General features: G+C 42.1%; 1 protein-coding gene across 1 annotated transcript in view; it reads left to right on the top strand.

Moving 5' to 3' along the window:
• Positions 1 to 25,062, top strand: part of LOC140198465 (butyrophilin subfamily 1 member A1-like) — a 77,784-nt gene that overhangs the window by 18,509 nt on the left and 34,213 nt on the right. The window contains exon 2 of the mRNA XM_072259549.1: positions 19,269 to 19,616. Within this exon, the coding sequence (XP_072115650.1) occupies positions 19,269 to 19,616 (348 nt within the window). The remainder of the gene's footprint in view (positions 1 to 19,268; positions 19,617 to 25,062) is intronic.

Here is a 25,062-nt window from a genome sequence, read left to right as displayed (position 1 = left end):
AAGTTCAGCTCCAATATCACATTCAAGTTTGCTGATGACATCACTGTCACAGGTTGAATGAAAAGTGATGACGTATCAGCCTATAAGAGGGACATTAACAAGCTGACTGAGTGGCACCAGAACAAAAACCTCTCACACAATATCAGCCAGACCAAAGAGCTGATTCTTGACTTTAGGAGGAGTAAACCAGATGTCCATGAGCCAGTCCTCATCAGAAGCTAGGAAATGGAAAGGGTCAGCAATTTTAAATTCCTGTGTTATTATTTTGAAGGACCTGTTCTGGGCACAACATGCAAGTGCAATTATGAAGAAAGCACGGCAGCGTCTCTACTTCCTCAGGAGTTTGCAAAGATTTGTATGACATCTAAAACTTCGACAAACTTCTGTAGGTATTGACTGACTGCATCAGAGCCTGGTATGAAATCACCAATGCCTTTAAGTAGAAAATCCTTCAAAAAGCAGTGGGTACAGCCCAATAAGTCCTCCCTACTATTGAGCACATATACATGAAGCATTGTCGCAGGAAAGCAACATCCATTATCAGGGACCCCCACCACCCAGGTCCTGCTCTCTTCTAGCTGCTTCCACAGCGAAGAAGGTACAGAAGCCTCCGGACTCACACCACCAGGTCCAGGGTAAATTATTACCACGCAACCATCGGGTTCTTGAACCAATGTGGATAACTTCACTTGCCCCATCTTTTCAATGTTCCCCACAACCAATGGGATCACCTTCAAGGAATCTTCATCTCAAGTTCTCAGTATTGGTCGCTTATCTATTTTTTTTTTAAAACTTGCACAAATTGTTGTCTTTTGCACACCGGTTGAACGCCCAAGTTGGTGCAGTCTTTCGTTGATTCTTCATGGCTATTATTATTATTATTATTTTAATTTTATTGAGTGGAGTGGAATTGTCAGAGCTGAAAAAGAGAGGATTGGCGGGCTTTTTCAGTCTTTTTAAATGGCCAACCTATTGGGAGCGGAGGAGCATAAGACAGCCGGTCAGCTAAGTGCACTATAATAGAGGTTTCGTCTAGCGAAGCGCCTGTTGGGAAAAAGCTAGACAAATCAAAACGTTGATATGCTCAGATTCATCCTGAGTTCTAGCAAGTTTAAGGTCTTCTCACTCAAACAGTCGACAAGATGTACTTTATGAAGTCCTTCTGTCAGTCACAAGAATTGCAAATCAGTGAGGTCAGGTAAAAATTGTAAGGGTTCTGGCACATGTTGGGATGAAGGGGAATGAGAGGGTGGATGAGTTGGCAAAGAGGGCGTTAAAGAAGGAAAATATAGAAATGCACATTAGTATCAGTAAAGCAGAGGTTAAGTGTGCAATCCGGGAAAAAATCAACCAAATGTGGCAAGAAAGATGGAACAGGGAGGGGAAAGGGAGGCATTTATATCAAATTCAAAAAAGTGTTGCAGGTACTAGGGTAGGTAGTGGATGCAGAAGGGAGGAAACTGTGTGGACTAGATTAAGGTTGGGGCACTGTGCACTAAACAAAACATTGAAAATGATAGGGAAACACCAGACCGGATTGTGTGAGGAATATCAGGAAGAGGAGTCAGTAGAACATGTAGTTCTGAGTTGCAGGAAGTATGGGATACAGAGCGAGATGATGAGAATTCATCTCAGGGAATTGGGGGTGCAGGAATTCACAGTAAAAGAGTTGCTGGGCATGGGTGAGAGAACACAGGTCAGGGTATTTTTAGCTTTCTTAAGGGCTACAGAGTTTTTTTTATAGGATATGATAGATAAGCAGGAATAGGATACTAGGATGGCCAAAGATGGGAAGATAAAGTTCAGTTTAGGGTGTGTGTGTGTGTGTGTGTGTGTGTGTGTGTGTGTGTGAGTGAGTGAGAGAGAGACAGATAGATATTGGGTGAAGGGAGTTAGAATGTAAGTCTATTGCACACTCCGGAGCTGAAGGTGACGGTAATGCACCGTTAAGCCGGGTGCCAGCCGCCGTAACACAAGACGGGGAGAGAGAGAGAGAAGCGGCCGTTGTCAGAGCTGAGAAGGAGAGGATTCGCAGGCTTTTTCGTTTTTTTTTTGAAACGGCCAACCAATTGGGAGCGGAGGAGCAGAAGACAACCGGGGAGTTAGCGCACTACAAAAGATGCTTCGTCTAGCGGAGCGGCCGTTGTCAGAGCTGAGCAGGAGAGGATTCGCGGGCTTTTTCGTTTTTTTAAAAACAGCCAACCAATTGGGAGCGGAGGAGCAGAAGACAGCCGGTCAGCTAGCGCACTATAAGAGCGGTTTCGCCCAGCGAAGCGGACATCGTCGGGGTGGACTGAGTCAGAGTGGGACGGCTTTGGCTGGAGAGGCTTCGGCAGGCTGAGGCTGAAGACGAGCTTCACTCCAAGTGAGGTAAGGCCGATTAAGTTCTTTTAATTCAACTACCTTAGGAGTAAGTAATGGACGCAGCAGTTAGTGCAGTCGAATGCTCCGTTTTCAGTATGTGGGAAGTCAGGGCGACCACAATTGTCCCTGATGACTGCACCTTTGAAAGGTGCATCCAGCTGTAGCACCTGACAAACCGAGTTAGGGAGCTGGAGCTGGATGAACTTCGGATCATTCGTGAGGCAGAGGCAGAAAGAGACAGCAGTTACAAGGAGGTAGTCACCCCTAAGAGTCAAGAGACAGGTTGCTGGGTGACTGTCAGGAGAGGGAAGGGAAATAGACAGAAGGAGCAGAGCACACCTGTGGCTGTCCCCACCAATAATAAGTATATCATTCTGGATACGGTTGGTGGGGACGACCTACCAGGGACAAGTTGCAGTGCTTGCGTCTCTAGCACTGAAACTGGACCCTCAGCTCAGCAGGGAAGGAGGGAAAATAGGAGAGCAGTAGTGCTAAGGGATTTGATAGTTAGCGGGACAGATAAGAGGCTCTGTGGAAGGGATCGAGAATCCCGGATGGTCTGTTGCCTCCCTGGTGCCAGGGTCAGCAATATCTCGGATCGAGTTCTCAGTATTCTCAAGAGGGAGGGAGAGCAGCCAGATGTCGTGGTCCATATAGGGACCAACGACGTGGGTAGGAAGAGTGAGGAGGTCCTGAAAGCTGATTTATGGAGTTAGGTGCTAAGTTAAAGGACAGGGCCACCAGGATAGCAATCTCAGGATTGCTACCACTGCTACGTGCAGGCGGGTTTAGAAATAGTAGGATAGAGAAGATCAACACGTGGCTGAAGACATGGTGCAGGAGGAAGGGCTTCAGATTTTTAGATAATTGGGCAGTTTTCCAGGGAAGATGGGACCTGTTCTGGCCGGATGGTTTACATCTGAACTGGAGGGGGACAAATATTCTTGCAGGTAGTTTTGCTAGACAGGCTGCAGTGCATTTAAACTAGATACAAGGAGGAGGGGCACCAGATTGTGGGAACAGATGTAGGGGAGAAGGAAGAAGAACATAGTAAAGTTGTCTGCACCGTTAGTGATAAACAGAGTGAGAGGTGGAGAATTTCTTAAAAGCATTTATTTTAATGCTCTGAGCTTTGTAAGAAACGTGACTGAGCTTAGAGCATGGATTGATACCTGGAAATATCATGTTTTAGCTATTAGTGAAATTGCAGGAGGGGTGTGATTGGCAACTAAATATTCCTGGATTTCAATGCTTCAGGAGTGATAGAATCGGAGGAGCAAGACAGGGAGGTGTAGCATTGCTTGTCAGAGAAAATATTACAACGGTGCCCTGGCAGCATAGATTAGAGGGCTCGTCTAGGGAGGCTATTTGGGTGGAACTGAGGAATGTGAAAGGTATAGGAACATTTATAGGGGTGTATTATAGACCACCTAATGGGGAGAGAGAATTGGAGGAGCAAATTTGTAAGGAGATGGCAGATATTTGTAGTAAGCACAAGATTGTGATTGTGGGAGATTTCAATATTCCACACACAGACTGGGAAGCCCATACTGTAAAAGGGCTGGATGGTTTGGAGTTTGAAAATGTGAGCAGGATAGTTTTTTGTAGCAACACATAGACGTACCACCTAGAGAAGGGGCAGTGTTGGATCTCCTGTTGGGGAATGAGGTAGGTTAGGTGACGGATGTACGTGTTGTGGAGCACTTCGGGTCAAGTGATCACAATACCATTAGTTTCAGTATAATTATGGAGAAAGATAGGAAAGAAAGAATGCACCCAGGGTTGAGATTTTTGATTGGAGAAAGGCTAACTTTGAGGAGATGTGACAGGATTTAGAAAGAGTGGATTGAGACAATTTGTTTTATGGGGAAAAATGTAATAGAGCAATGGAGGTCATTTAAAGGTGAAATGTTGAGGGTACAGAATCGTTATGTTCCTGTTAGGTTGAAAAGAAAGGTTAAAATATTGAGAGAGCCATTGTTTTGAAGGAATATTGTAAAATTGGTTCTGAAAAAGAGAGATATCTACAGTAAATAAAGGTGGCATGGAGTAAATGAGGTGCTTGAGGAATATAAAGAATGTAAAAAGAATATTAAGGCAGAAATTATAAAAGCTAAAAGAAGATAGGAGGTTGCTCTGGCAAGTAACGTGAAAATAAATCCAAAGGATTTCTACAGTATATTAATAGCAAAAGGATAGTGGGGGATAAAATTTGTCCCTTAGAGAATCAGAGTGGACAGCTATGTGTGGAGCCAAAGGAGATGGGAGAGATTTTGAACAATTTCTTTTCTTCAGTATTCACTATGGAGAAGTATATTGAATTGTGTAAGGTAAGGAAAGCAAGTAGGGAGTTTATGGAAACTATGATGATTAAACAAGAGGAAGTACTGGTGCTTTTAAGGAATATAAAAGTTTGTTAAGTCTTTGGGTTCTGACAGGATATTCCCTTGGACCTTGCTGGAAGTTAGTGTAGAAATAGCGGGGGCTTTGACAGAAATATTTCAAATGTCAATAGAAACGGGGATGGTACCGGTCGATTGGTGGTTTGCTCACGTTGTTCCATTGTTTAAAAAGGGTTATAACCATATAACAGTTACAACACGGAAACAGGCCATATCGGCCCTTCTAGTCCGTGCTGAACTCTTGCTCTCACCTAGTCCCACCGACCTGCACTCGGTCCATAACCCTCCATTCCCTTCCTGTCCATATATTTATCCAATTTATCTTTAAATGACAACATCGAACCTGCCTCAAACACTTCTGCTGGAAGCTCGTTCCACACAGCTAACACTCTCTGAGTAAAGAAAGAGTAAACCTAGCAATTATCGGCCTGTAAGTTTGACATCAGTGGTGGGTAAATTAATGGAAAGTATTGTTAGAGATGGTATATATAATTATCTGGATAGACAGGGTCTGATTAGTAATAGTCAACACGGATATGTGCATGGAAGGTCATGTTTCACAAACCTTACTGAATTTTTTGAAGCAGTTACTAGGAAAGTTGACGAGAGTAGAGCAGTGGATGTTGTCTATATGTACTTTAGTAAGGACTTTGACAAGGTTCCACGTGGAAGGTTAGTTAGGAAGGCTCAATCATTAGGTATTCATATTGAACTAGTAAAATAGATTCAATAGTGGCTGGATGGGAGATGCCAGAGAGTAGTGGTGGATAACTGTTTGTCAGGTGGGAGGGCAGTGACTAGTGGTGTGCCTCAGGGGTCTGTATTGGGTCCATTGTTGTTTGTCATATACATTAATGATCTGGATGATGGGTGGTAAATTGGATTAGTAAGTATGCAGATAATACTAAGATGGGTGGTGTTGTGGATAATGAAGAAGGTTCTCAAAGCTTGCAGAGAGATTTAGGCCAGTTAGAAGAGTGGGGTGAAAGATGGCAGATGGAATTTAATGCTGATAAGTGTGAGGTGCTACATTTTGGTAGGACTAATCAAAATAGGACATACATGGTAAATGGTAGGGCATTGAAGAATGCAGTAGAACAGAGAGACCTAGGAATAATGGTGCATAGTTCCCTGAAGGTGGAATCACATGTGGATAGGGTGATGAAGAAAGCTTTTGGTATGCCGGCCTTTATAAATCAGAGCATTGAGCACAGGAGTTGGGATGCCATGTTGAATTTGTACAAGACATTGGTAAGGCCAAATTAGGAGTATTGTGTACAGTTCTGGTCACCGAATTATAGGAAAGATGTCAACAAAATAGAGAGAGTGTAGAGAAGATATACTAGAATGTTACCTGGCTTTCAGCACCTCAGTTGCAAAGAAAGATTGAACAAGTTAGGTCTTCATTCTTTGGAACGTAGAAGGTTGAGGGGGGATTTGTTAGAGGTATTTAAAATTATGAGGGGGATAGATAGAGTTGACGTGGATAGGCTTTTTTCCATTGAGAGTGTAGGAAATTCAAACAAGAGGACATGAGTTGAGGGTTGGGGGGCAAAAGATTATGGGTAACACGAGGGGGAATTTCTTTATTCAGAGAGTGATGGCTGTGTGGAATGAGCTTCCAGTAGAAGTGGTGGAGGCAGGTTCGATATTGTTATTCAAAGAAAAAATGGATAGGTATATGGGCAGGAGAGGAATGGAGGTTATGGGCTGAGTGCAGGTCAGTGGGACTAGGTGAGAGTAATGCGTTCAGCACGGACAAGAAGGGCCGAGATCGCCTGTTTCTGTGCTGTAATGGTTATATGGTTATATTGGCCCTTCTGGCCCTTTGAGCCACGCTGCCCAGCAATCTCCCAATTTAATCCCAGCCAAATCATGGTACAATTTACAATGACCAATTGGTCTATCAACTAGTTAATCTTTGGACGGTAGATGGAAACAGGAGCAGCCAGAGGAAACCCACACGGTCATGGGGAGAACATGCAAACTCATTGCATGTGGGTCAACTGTACTGTAAAGCGTTGTGCTAATGTGCCTCTGACGGATTTATTGAATATGCCCCAGAAAGAAAATGAATCTCAGTTTTGCATTTGGTGACATATATATACTTTAATAATATATCCACTCAACCGGATTCCCTGTATACACTGACTCATCACCCGCTGTGATTCGTCCAGTGGTGTAATTAGCAAACTTGTGTGAGGAGCCATTTCAAATAAACTTCTGTTTTCCAGCCTCACTAACAAACCCTGTAACCACAGACACTGGGAAACAGGTACTGGCTATCCACCCTATGTATGCCTCTCATAATCTTGTAGATCTCTATCAGGTCCCCCCTCATCCTTTTACGCTCCAAAGAGAAAAGTCCCAGCTCCGCTTACCTTGCCTCATAAGACTTGTTTTCCAATCCAGGTAACATCCCAGTAAATCCCCTCTGCACCCCCTCCATAGCTTCCACATCCTTTCTATAATGAGGTGACCAGAACTGAACACAGTACTCTAAGTGTGGTGTCACCAGAGATTTATAGAGTTGCAACATGAACTCTCTACTCTTGATACCCCTATTAATGAAGCCTAGCATCCCATAGGCCTTTTTAATTATCCTACCAACCTGTGCATCGACCTTGAGGGATGTATGGATTTGAACCCCAAGGTCTCTCTGTTCATCCACACTCTTAAGTAACTGACCATTAACCCTGTTCTCAGCCTTCTAGTTTGTCCTTCCAAAATGCATCACCTCACACTTATCCGGATTGAACTCCATCTGCCACTTTTCTGACCAGCTCTGCATCCTCTCTATATCCTCTTGTAACACTTGACAACCTAAAGCTCCTCCAATCTTCGTGTCATCGGCAAATTTACTCACCCATCCTTCTGCCTCTTCAGCCAGGTCATTTATAAAAATCACAAAGAGTAGGGGTGCCAGGACAGATCCTTGCGGCGCTCCACTGGTCACCGACCTCCAGGCAGAATACTTTCCTTCCACCGCTTCCCTCTGCTTTCTTCCTGTAAGCCAATTTTTTATCCATTTGTTTAAAATTTGGGAGAATTTCTCCTTGTGTACAGTGGTATGCAAAAGTTTGGGCACCCTACGTCAAAATTTCTGTTACTGTGAATAGCTAAACGAGTAAAAGATGACCTGATTTCCAAAAGGCATAAAGTTAAAGATGGCACATTCCTTTAATATTTTAAAAAAGAATTTTTTTTTTATTTCCATCTTTTACAGTTTCAAAATAACAAAAAAGGTAAAGGGGCCAAGCAAAAGTTTAGGCACCCTGCATGGTCAGTACTTAGTAACACCCCCTTTGGCAATATCACAGCTTGTAAATGCTTTCTGTAGCCAGCTAAGAGTCTTTCCATTCTTGTTTGGGGGATGATCGCCCAGTCTTCCTTGCAAAAGGCTTCTACTCCTGTGAGAATCCTGGGCCGTCTTGCATGCACTGCTCTTTTGAGGTGTATACACAGATCTTCGATAATGTTTAGGTCAGGGGACTGTGAGAGCCATGGCAAAACCTTCCGCTTACACCTCTTGAGGTGGATTTTGAGGTGTCTTAGAAAGCAGAGGTGCTTTCATAGGATCTGTCAGTTGATCAAAGGAAATCCAGGAGTTTAATTAGTTACAACAGGGGAGATTACTCGTGTAACTCAAAACCAAAAGCAACACAGTGGCTTATATAGTATTATTGGTTCACAGCTTAAATGACCAAGTTTTAATCCTGACCTCTGGCCTTGTTTGTGGATGTTACACATTTTCTCTGTCAATGTACAGGATTGTCCTGCATGCTTACTTTCCTCACAGATCCCATAAACTCTCAGATTTGTAGCTTGCTGTAAGTACTGTAATGACTGGAGGAACATTTACGGAGTTGATGTGAATGTGAGGAGAATAAAATGAATTAGGGTAGGATTAGTGTCAGTGGGTGTTTGGTGTTAACACAAATTTTTTGCACCAATTGGCCTGTTTTCATCATGTTCCATTGTGTTATTCTATCAAAGTAAATAAAATGTACTAGTTATAAAATGACCCTGTGCTCTTGCAACTAATACGATAATTAAACTCTTTATACATGAGGAAACAGGAAACACAAACTTCCTGACAGCACCTCACCGACATTTCCCAGCTACAATTCCCATTGGATTGTCCAGCGATGGTCAGTGTTGTTGAAGTTTCTCAGCAGTTTCACCGGGGAATCTTCTGGAACAACTGGGTTAAACCCATACAGGAACAATATTTTTACTAATATGATACTGTGATGATTGTATATTTATATTACTGAACATTATACTGTTCTGCAGTATGTAAATACATTTTACGGATCTTATTATTAAAGTCTCAACAATAATTTCACTGTCTTAACACAAGTTTGTTGGTTAGAAATGTTCCCTACATTTCGAAAGTGAGGTGGGGCCTCCATGCTGAACCTGATGCTCCTTTGCTCAGTAACTTGTTCCCACCTTGCATGGAGAGGCCAAGCGCATTTTTTCTCAGGTTATTGTGAGTGCGGTTGGTGAACATTGGTGCTGAGGAGAGTGGGGGAGGGGATGCTCACCGTTTCCCACTGTCGTGTACATACATCTATTGATGCTTCTGGACACATCTTCAGTGATGTTCCTAGAATCATCGGGTGTTTCGGGTCTTTCAACATCATACAACCTCCTCCAGGAGACCTAGCCGTGGCTGATCAGACCCCAGCTTGTGTCCAGATGGCTAGATTCTTATGACTCCATGGCTCCCCTCTTTTGAGCCACAGCCATCTTGAGGCCCTCTCTGCTGCAACGGTGGTGCTGCGGATGGCTCTCCTCTTCCTCTCTCCCTCGATGCCCAAAATGCTGAAGGCTCTAACTAAAGAATGGGCTACGAATCCCCTACAATCAACCTCAGCTGCGATACTAACAATAATTGTTGTCATGGCTTGCAGCTTCCTATCAACCCCTCCCTTCGCCGTTGCCTCCAGAATTTGGTTAACATCTTCATCAAACTGCTTCCACAGTGAAGTCATCTTAGCTGCAGGCCATTTGATCCGCCTCCTGTTAGACTTCATGTTAGAGGGATTAGTTTGCAACACTTGGTGATAAGACAAATCTCTCTCTCTCTCTCTCTCTCTCTCCTTCACTCCACCCAGTACCACTCCCTGTCTTCCCACAAGCCCTCCGCCTCTCCCAGTTTCTCAGCCACCCAACTCCTCTGCTGAGATGAGAGTGATTCACTGCACCCTTCTGTTACTGAACGGGATTGTCACCTCACTCCAAGGTAATTATCAAAAAATCTTGTTTGATTATGTTTCTTTATCTCAGTTTAGACACGTGGAATAAGAAGATAAAACATTTTATATTTAATAACTTATGAAATTGTCCACACTACTTAATTGCAATGAATGAATGTCCCATGGCAATCCTTGAAAGTGAGAATATAGATGTCTGTAATTGGAAAAATTTTTCAAGTGGCTCTTGTGTGGTTAGAAACTATAAACTGCTGACTTTTATATGTATTAGTTTGTGAGATGGATGAAATTCATAATAGCATTGAGTTTAGTTTTTGGTGTGTATCTAATCAAACTCCCACAATCATTTCTGCTACAACTCCCATGTAACACACGGGAAAACCAATGAACATGTAGACATAGAAATCCAGAGTGACATAGAAAATGCTGGAGGAATTCTGACAGCATCTTTGGAGAGGAATAATAAGTCACTCTCTCGGGCTGAGACCTTTCATCATGACTCCAGTGGTCCCAGATTCCTATGTTCCTTGCTGGGCCTTTCCCCTTTTACAAGCATTGCATTTGGTGGATCTGACACACCCTGTATAGGAATCCCTTCCCCAGCAGTGTCTGAATGCCGGAATAGCAACACTGTGGGAGACATTCACCAGAAGTAACGGGGCAGTTCAAAGAAGTAAAGCATCACCACATCCTCAAGAATAATTGATGTACCAATCTTGTAAATTGAGAAAGCAAAATTTGGTTTGCATCCAGCAATTTTCATGAGATGCGGGTCATCATTCACGCCAAATTCATGGTGTATAAATGATATGATATCTGTAAAGGAATGACAAACAGGCAGTGAACAGCAAGTCAGGAACATCTTGTTCAAACGCCCTTCACTGTAAAATCTGCACATTTTGGGTTCTGTGCACTTGAATGTTGACCTCCCATCCAAGAGCTCGACCTCCCATCCAAAAGTTTTTCCTCAGTGCACTCTCCCTTTAGAGAACACTGTAGGTTTTCGCAAATAAAAATGGTGAAGGCATTTTGTGTTTAAGAAAAGCCATAACAATTCATTTATTGTACTCCAAATATTGAACTCAAAGCATAGTTGAAAAACTTAATGTAATTAAGTCAGACCAGCCTTTTAAAGTGAAGCTCCAACTCAGTGTCGGTGGTTACGAATTATGTATATTTCCACTAATTACATTACCATACAGCTCCCCAATAGTTCATTAAAACTGGCATTGTGACACTCTCCGGAGTTTGGACAAGACACAAGCTCAGGTTCTATGCTCTATGAGACGAGTAACAGCAGGTGGCTCGGCTCCTCCTCTTCCCAAAAAAATGGAACGGGCCATCATTAGGGGGCCTAAGGGGATGTTGCTGTGTGTCATGGCGGACAAAGACAAATGAGGCGGAATGTAGTTCAACAGGAATCCAAGAGTGCAGTTCACCATGATGGGAGGTAGGAATATGTGGAAAGGAATTGAATTTACTGAGGAGGGTGGAATGCTGTTGAATGGTCGACAAGGCAGACGTGGTGTTAGGAATAAAATTACCTGGCACTCATAACAGATGCCCTTATACCAACAGCCATGGATGACCGCAGGTCCTCTTTTAGAGCTGTTCTGAGCCACAGGAGCACACATGGGAGATGATCATGCCAACACCCATAGGTCAGGGAAGCCCTCAGAACAGCCTTTGAGGAGCGGTAAAACCACCCACATAAGCCATTCGACTGTGGGGATGCGCTGTGGTGCGAGGAACCATCCCTGCTAAATTCCAGAGTGTGTTGGTAACTTGTCATCAGGAACTTGCATCTGCCTAATTCTGGTGTATATCTCCAAACAATTAATCACAGAGGAAAATTGTCATGCAGATATTTAGAGCAGCCTTTCTCAAACTTTCTCCCTGGAGGAACCAACAAAATAATTTTTAGGTCTCAGTGACCCCCGGCATAACCATTATATCTACAGCTCACAGTACCTTAGTGTGATCAGTAAGTTGTGGATATAATAATCCAAAAATAATTGTCAATGCTCTTTTGCGTAGAGAATGAATTTTCAGCTGAGCTTTCTTAATAAGAAAACAGATAGTTAAGCTTAGCTTACTAGAGACTACGCCTGTGGCTGTGCCCCTTGTTTGATTACTGTTGGTGGGAGGGCACCTTACATGGGGGAAGCAACAGTGGCCGTGCCTCCGGCAGAGTCCGGCCCTCTAGCTCAGAAGGGTAAGGAAAGGAAGAGAAGGGCAGTATTAACAGGGGACTCGATAGTTAGGGGGTCAGATAGGCGATTCTGTGGACGCAGTCAGGAGACCCGGATGGTAGTTTGCCTCCCTGGTGCCACGGTCCAGGATGTTTCTGATCGCGTCCAAGATATCCTGAAGTGGGAGGGAGGGGAGCCAGATGTCGTGGTACATATAGGTACCAATGACATAGGTAGAAAAAGGGAAGAGGTCCTGAAAAGAGAATAAAGGGAGTTGAGAAAAAGGACCACAAAGGTAGTAATCTTGGGATTACTACCTGTGCCACGCGACAGTGAGAGTAGGAATGCAATGAGGTGGAGGATAAATGCGTGGCTGAGGGATTGGAGCAAGGGGCAGGGATTCAAGTTTTTGGATCATTGGGACCTCTTTTGGCACAGGCGTGACCTGTACAAAAAGGACGGGTTGCACTTGAATCCTAGGGGGACCAGTATCCTGTTGGGGAGATTTGTGAAGGCTACTGAGGAGAATTTAAACTGGAATTGTTGGGGGTGGGGGATTCAAATTGAAGAGACTAGGAGAGAGGAGTTTAGTTCACAAATAGGGAAAGCTAGTAGACAGAGTGCGAGGGAGGATAGGCAGGGGACAGAGGTCAGGAGCACTCAGACCGAAGATGTAGGGGAGAAGGCAGAAAAAGCTAACAAAGTTGTTTGCTCCATTAAGGGTAAACAGAGAGTAAGAGGTGGGGAGTTTCTTAAATGCAACTATTTTAATGCTAGGAGCATTGTAAGAAAGGTGGATAAGCTTGGAGCATGGATTGATACTGGAAATATAATGTTGTAGCTGTTAGTGAAACATGATTTCAGGAGGAGTGTGATTGGCAACTAAATATTCCTGGATTTCGTTGCTTCAGCTGTGACGGAATCAGAGGCTCAAGAGGGGGAGGTGTCGCATTGCTTGTCAGGGAAAATATAACAGCGGTGCTCTGGCAGGATAGATTAGTGGACATGGCTGGGGAGGCTATGTGGGTGGAATTCAGGAATGGGAAAGGTATAGTAACACTTATAGGGGTGTATTATAGACCACCTAATGGGGAACGAGAATTGGAGGAGCAAATTTGTAAGGAGATGGCAGATATTTGGAGTAAGCACAAGGTTGTGATTGTGGGAGATTTTAATATTCCACACACAGACTGGGAAGCCCATACTGTAAAAGGGCTGGATGGTTTGGAGTTTGAAAATGTGAGCAGGATAGTTTTTTTTTTGCAGCAATACATAGAGGTACCAACTAGAGAAGGGGCAGTGTTGGATCTCCTGTTAGGGAATGAGATAGGTTAGGTGACGGAGGTATGTGTTGGGGAGCACTTCGGGTCCAGTGATCACAATACCATTAGTTTCAGTATAATTATGGAGAAAGATAGGAAAGAAAGAATGCACCCAGGGTTGAGATCTTTGATTGGAGAAAGGCTAACTTTGAGGATGTGCGAAAGGATTTAATAAGGACTGGATTGGGACAATTTGTTTTATGGGAAGGATGTAACAGAGAAAAGAAGGTCATTTAATGGTGAAATTTTAAGGATACAGGATCTTTATGTTCCTGTTAGGTTGAAAGGAAAGGTTAAAAGTTTGAGAGAGCCATGGTTTTCAAGGGATATTTGAAACTTGGTTCAGAAAAAGAGGGATCTATAATAAATATAGGCAGCTTTGTGTAAATGAGATGCCGGGAGAACATAAGGAATGTAAAAAAGAATCTTAAGAAAGAAATTAGAAAATCTAAATGAAGATATGAGGCTGCTTTGGCAAGTAAAGTGAAAATAAATCCAAAGGGTTTCTACAGTTATATTATTAGCAAAAGGATAGTGAGGAATAAAATTGCTCCCAGAGAGTATCAGAGTAGACGGCTATTTGCGGAACCAGAAAAGATGGGGGGAGACTTTGAATAACTTCTTTCCTTCGGTATTCACTAAAGGAAGCAAGAAGGGTAGTTATGGAAAGTATGATGATAAAAGAAGAGGAAATACTGGCGCTTTTAACGATTATAAAAGTGGATAAGTCTCCGAGTCTGGACAGGATATTCCCTAGGACCCTGAGGGAAGTTAGTGTAGAAATAGCAGGGGCTCTGACAGAAATATTTCAAATGTCATTAGAAACAGGGATGGTGCTGGAAGATTGGCGTATTGCTCATGTTGTTCTATTGTTTAAAAGGGTTCTAAGAGTAAACCTAGCAATTATCAGCCTGCAAGTTTGACGTCAGTGGTGGGTAAATTGATGGAAAGTACTTAGAGATGGTATATATAATTATCTGAATAGACAGGGTCTGATTAGGGACAGTCAACATGGATTTGTGCGTGGAATGTCATGTTTGACGAATCTTATTGAATTTTTTGATGAGGTTACTAGGAAAGTTCACGAGGGTAAAGCAGTGGATGTTGTCTGTATGGACTTCAGTAAGGCCTTTGACAAGGTTTCACACAGAAGGTTAGTTAGGAAGGTTCAATCCTTAGGCATTAATATTGAAGTAGTAAAATGGATTCAGCAGTGGCTGGATGGGAGACGCCAGAGAGTAGTGGTGGATAACTGTGTATCAGTTTGGAGTACGGTGTCTAGTGGTGTAACTCAGGGATCTGTACTGGGTCCAATGTTGTTTGTCATATATATTAATGATCTGGATGATGGGGTGGTAAATTGGATTAGTAAGTATGCAGATAATAGGTGGAGTTGCGGATAATGAAGAAGGTTTCCAAAATCTTGCAGAGAGATTTAACCCACTTAGAAGAGTGGGCTGAAAGATGGCAGATGGATTTTAATGCTGATAAATGTGAAGTGCTACATCTTGGTAGGACTAATCAAAATAGGACATACATGGTAAATGGTAGGGCATTGGAGAATGCTGTAGAACAGCGGGATCTAGGAATAATGGTGCATAGTTCCCTGAAGGTGGAATCTCATGTGGATAGGGTGGTGAAGAAAGCTTTTGGTATGCTGGCCTTTATAAATCAGAGCATTGAGTATAGGAGTTGGGATGTAATGTTGAAATTGTATTAGGCATTGGTAAGGCCAAATTTGGAATATTGTGTACAGTTCCGGTCACAAACTTAGAGGAAAGGTGTCAATAAAATTGAGAGAGTACAGATGAGATTTACCAGAATATTGCCAGGGTTTCATCTCCTAAGTTACAGAGAACGGTTGAACAAGCTATATCTTTATTCTTTGGAGCGTAAAAGGTCGAGGGGGTACTTGATAGAGGTATTTAAAATTATGAGGGGGATAGATAGAGTTGACATGGATAGGCTTTTTTCCATTGAGAGTGGGAGAGGTTCAAACAAGAGGACATGAGTTGAGAGTTAAGGGGCAAAAATTTAGGGGTAACATGAGGGGAAACTTCTTTACTCAGAGAGTGGTAGCAGTGTGGAACGAGCTTCCAGCATTAGTGTTTGAGACAGTTTCGATTTTGTCATTTAAAGTTACATTGGATAGATCTTTCTTTATAGACATCTGTTACTCATGAGACCATGGATTTATGCCTTGGAAGGTTTCCAGGGTGAGGGCTGGGCAAGGTTGTATGGAAGACCAGCAGTTGCCCATGCTGCAAGTCTCCCCTCTCCACGCCACCGATGTTGCCCAAGGGAAGGGCATTAGGTGCCATACAGCTTGGCACCGGTGTCGTCGCAGAGCAATGTGCAGTTAAGTGCCTTGCTCAAGGACACATCACGCTGCCTCAGCCAAGGCTCAAACTAGTGACCTTCAGATTACTAGACAAACGCCTTAACTACTTGACCACGCGCCAACACATTTGGATATATATGGACAGGAAGGGAATGGAGGGTTATGGGGTGAGTGCAGGTCAGTGGGACTAGGTGAGAGTAAGAGTTCGGCACAGACTAGAAGGGCCAAGATGGACTGTTTCCGTGCTGGAATTGTTATATGGTTATATATGGTTATATGGAAAATGTCTGTTAAGTAGGCTAGTTTCTGCAACCATTCTTTAGCTTCAAAGCACTCAGCAAAATCTGTCCTACTATTTTCAGGAAAGTACACCTGCAATTCACCTTTCAGGTCAAACACCCTGTTGAGAACTCTTCCTCAGCTAACCCACCAGATTTCTGTATGTAGCAGGAGATTGGTGTGTTCTTAGTTCAGGTTTTCTCACAGTTTCTTAAACATTCTCTAGTGAACTGATCTGAAAGCTACTTAATAACTTGCTTCCTGAACCTTTTAAATGACAGTAACTTTATTTTCAAAAGCTTTAACCTGTTTTTTTTTCTGCGTTTCTAATAGTTATTTAAAATAATCAGCACAATTATATGTCAAATGGCTGTGATTTGTAGATAAGTGCCTTTTCAATTTTGCTGAAGCCATTGCTACATTTGTAAGTTGTTTGCCACAGACTAGGCACAATTGATCCGGACAACGTGGATCACCAGTCCATGGAAACCCCATTGATAAGCAGCATTCATTGTGAACGCAGACTCTCGTGTGTCCATTCTTGCACTAGTGCAGTGAAATGACTCAGAAAATTGTAATTCTGCATTATTAACCTTATCAGAAATGACCATAGGCATAGGCCTAGGCTAAGTATCCTCTTCCATCTCAGACCACCTCTTCAAAAATCACCACACCGGACCGACTTTAGAATGAAAATTTCCTTCCAATTTTCTACGACACTGGTACCTTGTTTGCTCCCATAAGTCAGTTGGCGGTGCATAATGGGAAGTCGGAGGAGGTAATTAGGAAGGGAGAGACTGACATCACAGCCCAATTTAGGCAAGTTCATTCAATGCTTAGAAAACACACATCACGCCTACCGTCCACTTCTCTGTGCACTCACTAATTATCAATGGTCTCCCCATCTCACGTCAAAAACTGAGAATGGACTCAGCCAGATAAACACAGCCTTACTGCACAGTGCCACACTGGATTGCTAACGGGGCTGCTTGGTCACTGTCCACCACTGTGAGCGCTAGTGTCGGGCATTACGTGAAGTTCAGAAAACGATGTTTTTTTTTAATCATGACCTCTCACAGAATCCCTAGTGACCTCTCACTGAACCTAAGGATCTGCTGAACCCCGAATGAGAAATCATTATTGAGAAATGAGTTAGGAGCCACAGTTCCCAGCCCACCCCTCAAGCCTACAGTTTGATCCAAACTGATCAAACTGTAACCTTCTGCATTCCTGCAGCAAGTGTTCTCTGGTTGAAGTGCTTGGCTCAGCATGACAAGCTCCAAACACTTCAATACATTGGGGAAGTTTGACATGATATTCCAGGAAGCAGTCACACCCTTAAATTACCATCACTGAACTGGTGAAAGATCAGGGACAGGAAGATACGACTGTAGAAGAGATGGGAAGTATCCAGTGGAACGTCAACCTGTGTGTGCAGGAGAAGGAAGAATGCAAGGATCTGGATCACCTGGCAAACAGTTTGCATCAGTTTTATTTCTGTTTGGCGAGATAGCAGTAGTGATGTGTGATTGGGAGTAGTGATGGATCCTCAGCGTTTTACAGCTTATATTAAAGAATAATTAATGAATGGACAACCTCAATATAAAGTTGCTACCTGAACCCTCAGATGTTGGTCTTTGAGCACTTGGAATGCAAAAATCTTTCCACATGTCAATTTGCTGTTCATAGTTTGCGGTTTTCTGTCCAGCTTCTGCCTGGCTGGATTTTACAAACAGATTTCAGTGCTGAGTGCCACCCACACAGTTATCCTCCCTCAGACCTAAATCATCCCTTTCTTCACGCTTGTTGGGTGGGTTGCGGTAGAGTAGTTGCAGGAAATTAGTTCCACCCCTGTGCTCTGTTGGATGCCCAAACTAATCCATAGTAAAATTATATACAAACTTGTGTTAAAACCCACTACCTTAAGAATGATTGGGAAAGAGAACTTGGGCTTTCTTTACCTACAGAGAAATGGGGAAAAAATTCAATTAGTTAATTCTTCCTCTATACGTGCTAAACATTTGCTGATACAGTTTAAAGCAGTACAGAGTGTTCATATGTCTGAAGATAAACCAGCTCATTATTATTCTCATTTAAATCCTGTGTGTGACAGGTGTCACTCTGAGATAGCTTCTGTAACTCATATGTTTTGATCATGTCCTCTTTTGAAAAAATATTGGAAAGATGTATTTTATATTATTTCAACTGTTCTGGATATTGATCTACAACCTGGCCCTATTACTGCAATTTTTGGTTTATCAATGATAGAACAAAGTCATTTGACCTCTTCAGCTTGTCCGATGGTTGCATGTTACATTAGTGCCTAGAAGATCTATATTATTGAATTGGAAAGAGATTAATCCTCCCACTACATTTCAATGGTTCTCTTAAACTATGTGGTGTTTAAATTTAGAAAAAAAATAGAAGTGTCATTTATGATCCTTCCATTAAATTTCAAAAGATTTGGAGGCCATTTGTTCAACACTTCCATATGATGTAAGGTGACCCTCTCCAAACCTATTCTATTATGTTTAAATATATGGAGAGAGGAATGGAGTTATTGACACTAATAGTGTTACTTGATATAACACAACAGCCCATGTCTTTTTTTTATAGTTTTGTTGATTAGTATTGTTTAGTGTTTTTTTTCTCATTGGGGTATATTTTTTGTATTTTTTTTTCTTTTTCATTATACCTTTGTATCTTTTTTTACTCGTATTATATTTGTATTCTGTAAGATTTTGAGAGGTTTAATATCTGTGTTAACTGAGTTTATATTTACATATGCTAGTTATTAACAAAGTAATCCCAATAGCTCTGTATTAATATTTTGTTATGTTTAACATTTTGATATTAATAAAAAGATTGAAAAAGAAAGGAAAGAATGATTTGTATGCACAGTATGCAGGACAAGCTCACTGTGTCTCAGCACATGTGATAATAATAAACCAATTCCAATTCCAAACCCGCTACCAGTTTACCCATTTCAGTTTGATGGCATGTGATCAAAATCGTAATACTTGTTGAGATTATTTTCTTCTGAGTTCACAGTCCGGGTTGTGTTGTAGTTGAACTGTATATTAGGTAACAGGTTCCTCATCAATTTTCATTATAGGTTCCTTGTATTATCAATTATTTCTCTCCAGGTGATTTTATCCTACTTGCACCCAATGAGCCTGTTGTAGCAATTGCAGGTGAAGATGTTGTACTGGATTGTGAGCTGCTCCCACCAACCTCTGCCAGCAACATGGCAGTGCAGTGGCTGAAATCAGGTCTCAGCTCACCCGTCCACGTGTACAGACATGGACAAGGTAACCTTCTCGCCCAACACCAGGATTACAGAGGAAGGACAGAACTGTTTAAAGATGAAATTACCAAAGGAAATGTTTCCCTCAGAATAAAGAACGTAAGACCGGACGATGAAGGGCAATATACATGTTCAGTTGAAGACAGAACTGACTTCAAACAATCTGCAGTTGAACTGCATGTTCGAAGTGAGTATTATTGCCATTTGTACCAAGGTATAGTGGGAAGCTTTTGTTTTGCATGCCACCCAGATAGACCATTTCATACACAAGTATATTCAGGTAGTAAAATGAAAAGAATGTGGAATATCGTGCTGTTGTTGCAGAGAAATTACAGTGCAAGTCACTACACAATTACACATTAAGGTGTCAGGGCTGCTTTGAGTTAGACGGGGTAGTCTGACATTGGTGGTTGGGAAGTTGTTGGAATCGATTATTAGGGATGAGATTGCCGAATACTTGGAGGCACATGACAAGATCGGCCAGAGCCAGCATGGTTTCCTGAAAGGAAAATCTTGCCTGACTAAGGTACTGCAATTTTTTGAGGGATTTACAAGCAGGGTAGACAAAGGAGATGCAGTAGGTGTTGTGTACTTGGATTTTCAGAAGATCTTTGAGGAGGTGCTGCACATGAGGCTACTTAGCAAGATAAGAGCCCATGGAATTACAGGGGAGTTACTAGCATGGGTGGAGCATTGGCTGATCGGCATAAAACGTAGAGTGGAAATAAAGGGATCCAATCCTGGCTGGCTGCCGAAAACCAGTGGAGTTCCACAGGGCTCGGTGTTGGGACCGCTGCTTCGTATGATGTATGATAATGATTTGGACCATGTGACTAATGGATTTGTAGCTGCATTTGACAATGATACAAAGGTAGGTGGAGGAGCAGGTAGTGCTGAAGAATCAGAGAGCCTGCAGAGAGAATTAGATAGTTTTGGGGAATGGGCAAATAAGTGGCAAATACAATATTGGAAAGAGTATAGTCATGCACTTTGGCGGAAAAAATAAACAGGCGGACTATTATTTAGATGGGGAGAGAATTCAAAATGCAGAGATGCAAAGGGACTTGGGAGTCCTCGAGCAGGATACCCTAACGGTTAACCTCCAGGTTGAGTCGGTGGTGAAGAAGGCAAATGCAATGTTGGCATTCATTTCTAGATGTATAGCAAATAAGAGCAGGGATGTGAGATTGAGGCTCCAGAAGGCACTCGTGAGACCACACTTGGACTATTGTGTGCAGTTTTGGGCTCCTTATTTCAGAAAGGATATACTGGATTTGGAGAGGGTTCAGAGAAGATTCATGGGATGTTTCCAGAAAAGTAAGGTTTACCGTATGAGAAACATTTGGCAGCTCTCGATCTGTTTCCGTGGAGTTCAGGAGAATGAGGGTCCATCTCATACAAATATTCTCAATGATAAAATGCCTGAACATATCAGAAATGGCAAAGTTATTTCCCATGGTAGGGGATCCTAGGACAAGAGTTCACGACTTTACGATTAAAAGATGTCCATTTAGAACAGAAACTGAGAAATTACTTTAGTCAGACGGTGGTAAATCTGTGGAATTTGTTGCAGCAAGTGGTCGTGGAGGCCATGTCATTGGGTGCATTTAAGGCAGAGTTAGATCAGTTCTTGATTAGCCAGGGCATCAAAGGGTATGGGTAGAAGGCAGTGGAGTGGGGATGACTGGAAGAATTAAATCAGCTGTGATTGAATGGCGGAGAAGACTCGATTGGCCAAATAGCCCACTTCTGCCCCTGTATCTTATGGTCTTATGGTGGTGCAAGCATTCTTATCTTGGAGTGTGAGAGGTCCATTCAAGAGTTTGATAACCATGGCATAGAAACTATCCTCAAGTCTGGTGTTCTGTGCTCTTGGAGCTTTGTATTTTCACTCAGTGGGAGAGGGGGAAAGAGAGAATGGCCTGGGTGTGGAGTATGTGATTATATCGGCCACTTTCCCAGCCCAGTGAGATGTGTAGACAGAATCAGAGAAGAGAGTTTGCTTTGCATTAAGGACCAGGCTTTGTTCACAACTCTTCAGTTTCTTCGCAAATCTTAGTCACAGAGTCATAGAAAAGTACATATTTGTATAGTAAAGTATATTTGTAATAAACAGATCATTTGGTAGAGATTTGTTTTCACTTTGACACAAATCAGTCTTCTGTTAATCAGCGTCAAAAAATGTCGAATTAGATCACCTGTGATTCGACACTCTAAAACAGCAAAATATGAAAACTTCCAAGCGGGGTGGGGGGGGGGTGAATACTTTATATAGGCACCGTACTTATATATCTGGTTCCTATCAATGCCTTCCAATAACTTTCCCACAACTAATGTCAGACTTGCAGGCCTATAATTTCATGGTTTATGTTCAGAGCCTGTCTTAAACAACGGAACAGCATTGTCTCTTCTCCAATCTTGGTACCTGGCCTGTTGCGAAGGATATTTTAAATATCTCTGCTGGGGTCCCAGCAATTTCTGCACGCCTCCTGTAGGGTCTGAGAGAACACTTTGTCAGGCCCTGGGGATTTATCCACATTGATTTTCATCAGATTAGCAAACACCTCCTCCTCCGTAATCTATACAGGGTCCATGAAGTTGAAGCTGCATTGCCTCACTGATGTAGGCTCTGTATCTGTCTCCTGAGTAAATACAGATACAAAGAATTTAAGATCTCCCCCATCTGTTTTGATTTGACGCATGGTTTACCTACCATTCTGATTTCCAGAGGACTAATTTTGACCCTAGTAGTCCTGTTGCACTTAACATATTCTACTTCACCTTGTCTGCTAAAGCAACTTTATGCCTTCCTTCAGCCTTCCTGATTTCTTTCTTAAGTGTCTCTTGCATTTCATGTTCTGAAAGAGCATCTCATTTATTTCTACCAGCCTATACCTGCTATGCACCTTATTTTCTTTCTTAACCAGGGCCTCAGTATCTTTTGAAATCTAAGGTTCCCTACACCTGTTATCCTTACCTTTTATTCTACAGACAGGTACACCCTTTGCACTGTCAAACTTTGGTTTTGAAAGCCTCATCTTACAAAGTACACCTTTGCCAGTAAACAGCCAGTCCCAATCCACACTTGCCAGATCATTTCTGATGGCATGAAAATTGGCCTTTCTCCAATGTAGAATCTCATCCTGCGGATGAGACCTATAATTTTACATATTTACTTTGAAAATCCAAGTACACAGTGTTAATGGATTCTCCTTTATCTATGCAGCTTGATATTTCTTTAAAGAATTCCAACAGATTTGTCAGGCAAGATTTTCCCTTGAGAAAACCATGCTGACTATGGCCTATTTTATCATGTGCCTTCAAGCACCCTAAGACTTCCATATAACCATATAACCCTAAAACCTCATAACAATTACAGCACGGAAGCAGGCCATCTCGGCCCTTCTAGCCCGTGCCGAACTCTCACCTAGTCCCACCGACCTGCACTCAGCCCATAACCCTCCATTCCTTTCCTGTCCATATATCTATCCAATTTAACATCAAATGACAACATCGAACCTGCCTCAACCAATAACGCTGGAAGCTCGTTCCACACAGCTACCACTCTCTGAGTAAAGAAGTTCCCCCTCATGTTACCTCTAAACTTTTGCCCTTTAACTTTCAACTCGTGTCCTCTTGTTTGAAACTACCCCACTCTCAACAGAAAAAGCCTATCCACGTCAACTCTGTCTATCCCCCTCATAGTTGTAAATACCTCTATCAAGTCCCCCCTCAACCTTCTACGTTCCAAAGACTAAAGACCCAACTTGTTCAACCTCTCTCTGTAACTTAGGTGATGAAACCCAGGTAACATTCTCATAAATATTCTCTGTACTCTCTCTATGTTGTTGACATCTTTCCTATAATTGGGTGACCAAAACTGTATACAATACTCCAAATTTGGCCTCACCAATGCCTTGTACAATTTCAACATGACATCCCAACTTCTATACTCAATGCTTGATTTTAAAATGCCAGCATACCAAAAGCTTTCTTCACCACCCTATCCACATGGGATTCCACCTTCAGAGAACAATGCACTATTATTCCTAGATCCCTCAGTTCTACTGCATTCTTCAATGCCCTGCCATTTACCATGTATGTCCTATTTTGATTAGCCCTACCAAAATGTAACACCTTACATTTATCAGCATTAAACTCTATCTGCCATCTTTCAGCCCACTCACTCTTCCAACTGGCCTAAATCTCTCTGCAAGCTTTGAAAACCTACTTCATTATCCACAACTCCACCTATCTTAGTATCATCTGCATACTTAGTCATCCAATTTACCTCCCCATCATCCAGGTTTTTAATGTATATGACAAACAACATTGGACCCAACGCAGATCCCTGAGTCATCAACCTCCAATCTGACAAACAGTTATCCACCAGCACTCTCTGGCGTCTCCCATCTAGCCACTGCTGAATCCATTTTACTACTTCAATATTAATACCTAACAATTGAACCTTCCTGACCAACCTTCCGTGTGGGTCCTTGTCAAAGGCCTTACTGAAGTCCATATAGACAACATCCACCGCTTTACCCTCGTCAACTTTCCTTGTAACCTCTTCAAAAAATTCAGTAAGTTTTGTCAAACATGACCTTCCATGCACAAATCCATGTTGAAGGTTCCTAAACAGACCCTGTCGATCCAGATAATTATACATACCATCTCTAAGAATACTTTCCATCAATTTACCAAACACTGACATCAAACTCACAGGTCGATCATTGCTAGGTTTACTCTTAGAACTCTTTTTAAGCAATGGAACAACATGAGTAATATGCCAATCCTCAAGTACCATGCCCATTTTTAATGACATTTGAAATATTTCTGTCAGCGCCCCTGCTAATTCCACACTAACTTCCATCAGGGTCCGCGGGAATATCCTGTCAGAACCTGGAGACTTATCCACTTTTATATTCCTTGAAAGCTTCAGTACTTCCTCTTCTTTAATCATCATAGTTTCCATAACTTCTCTACCTGTTTGTCTTATCTTACCCAATTCAATATGGTTCTCCTTAGTGAATACCGAAGAAAAGAAATCGTTAAGAATCTCCCTCATCTCTTTTGGCTCCACACATAGCCGTCCACTCTGATTCTCTAAGGTACCAATTTTATCCCTCAAATATCCTTTTGCTATTAATATAACTGTAGAAACGCTTGGGATTTATTTTCACGTTACTTGCCAAAACAACCTCATATCTTCTTTTAGCTTTTCTAATTTCTTTCTAATGATTCTTTTTATATTCTTTATATTCGTCGAGCACCTCATATTCTCCATGCTGCCTATATTTATTGTAGATATCTTTCTTTTTCCGAACCAAGTTTCCAATATCCCTTGAAAACCATGGCTCTCTCAAAGTTTTAACCTTTCCTTTCATCCTAACAGGAACATAAATATTCTGTACTCTCAAAATTTCACTTTTAAATGACCTCATTTCTCTATGTAAGGGGGTTTCGATTTTTATGTTACTGCGGAGGCTAATTAAAATGGCGCTTTTTTTATGTTAATCTGGGGAATGCGGCTTTGTTGTGCTTTAACGCTGAGAAAGTTTGAGCTAACAGATTGTGGTTTAGAGGGTGATAAGAGGGTGCTATTAACCAATTGGGATAGTTGTTATGGTTTT

Source organism: Mobula birostris, chromosome 5 (assembly GCF_030028105.1).
Source record: "Mobula birostris isolate sMobBir1 chromosome 5, sMobBir1.hap1, whole genome shotgun sequence".
Taxonomy (NCBI): Eukaryota; Metazoa; Chordata; class Chondrichthyes; order Myliobatiformes; family Myliobatidae; genus Mobula; species Mobula birostris.
Note: the sequence above shows the minus strand (reverse complement) of the source record. Positions and strands in the feature narration are given on the sequence as shown.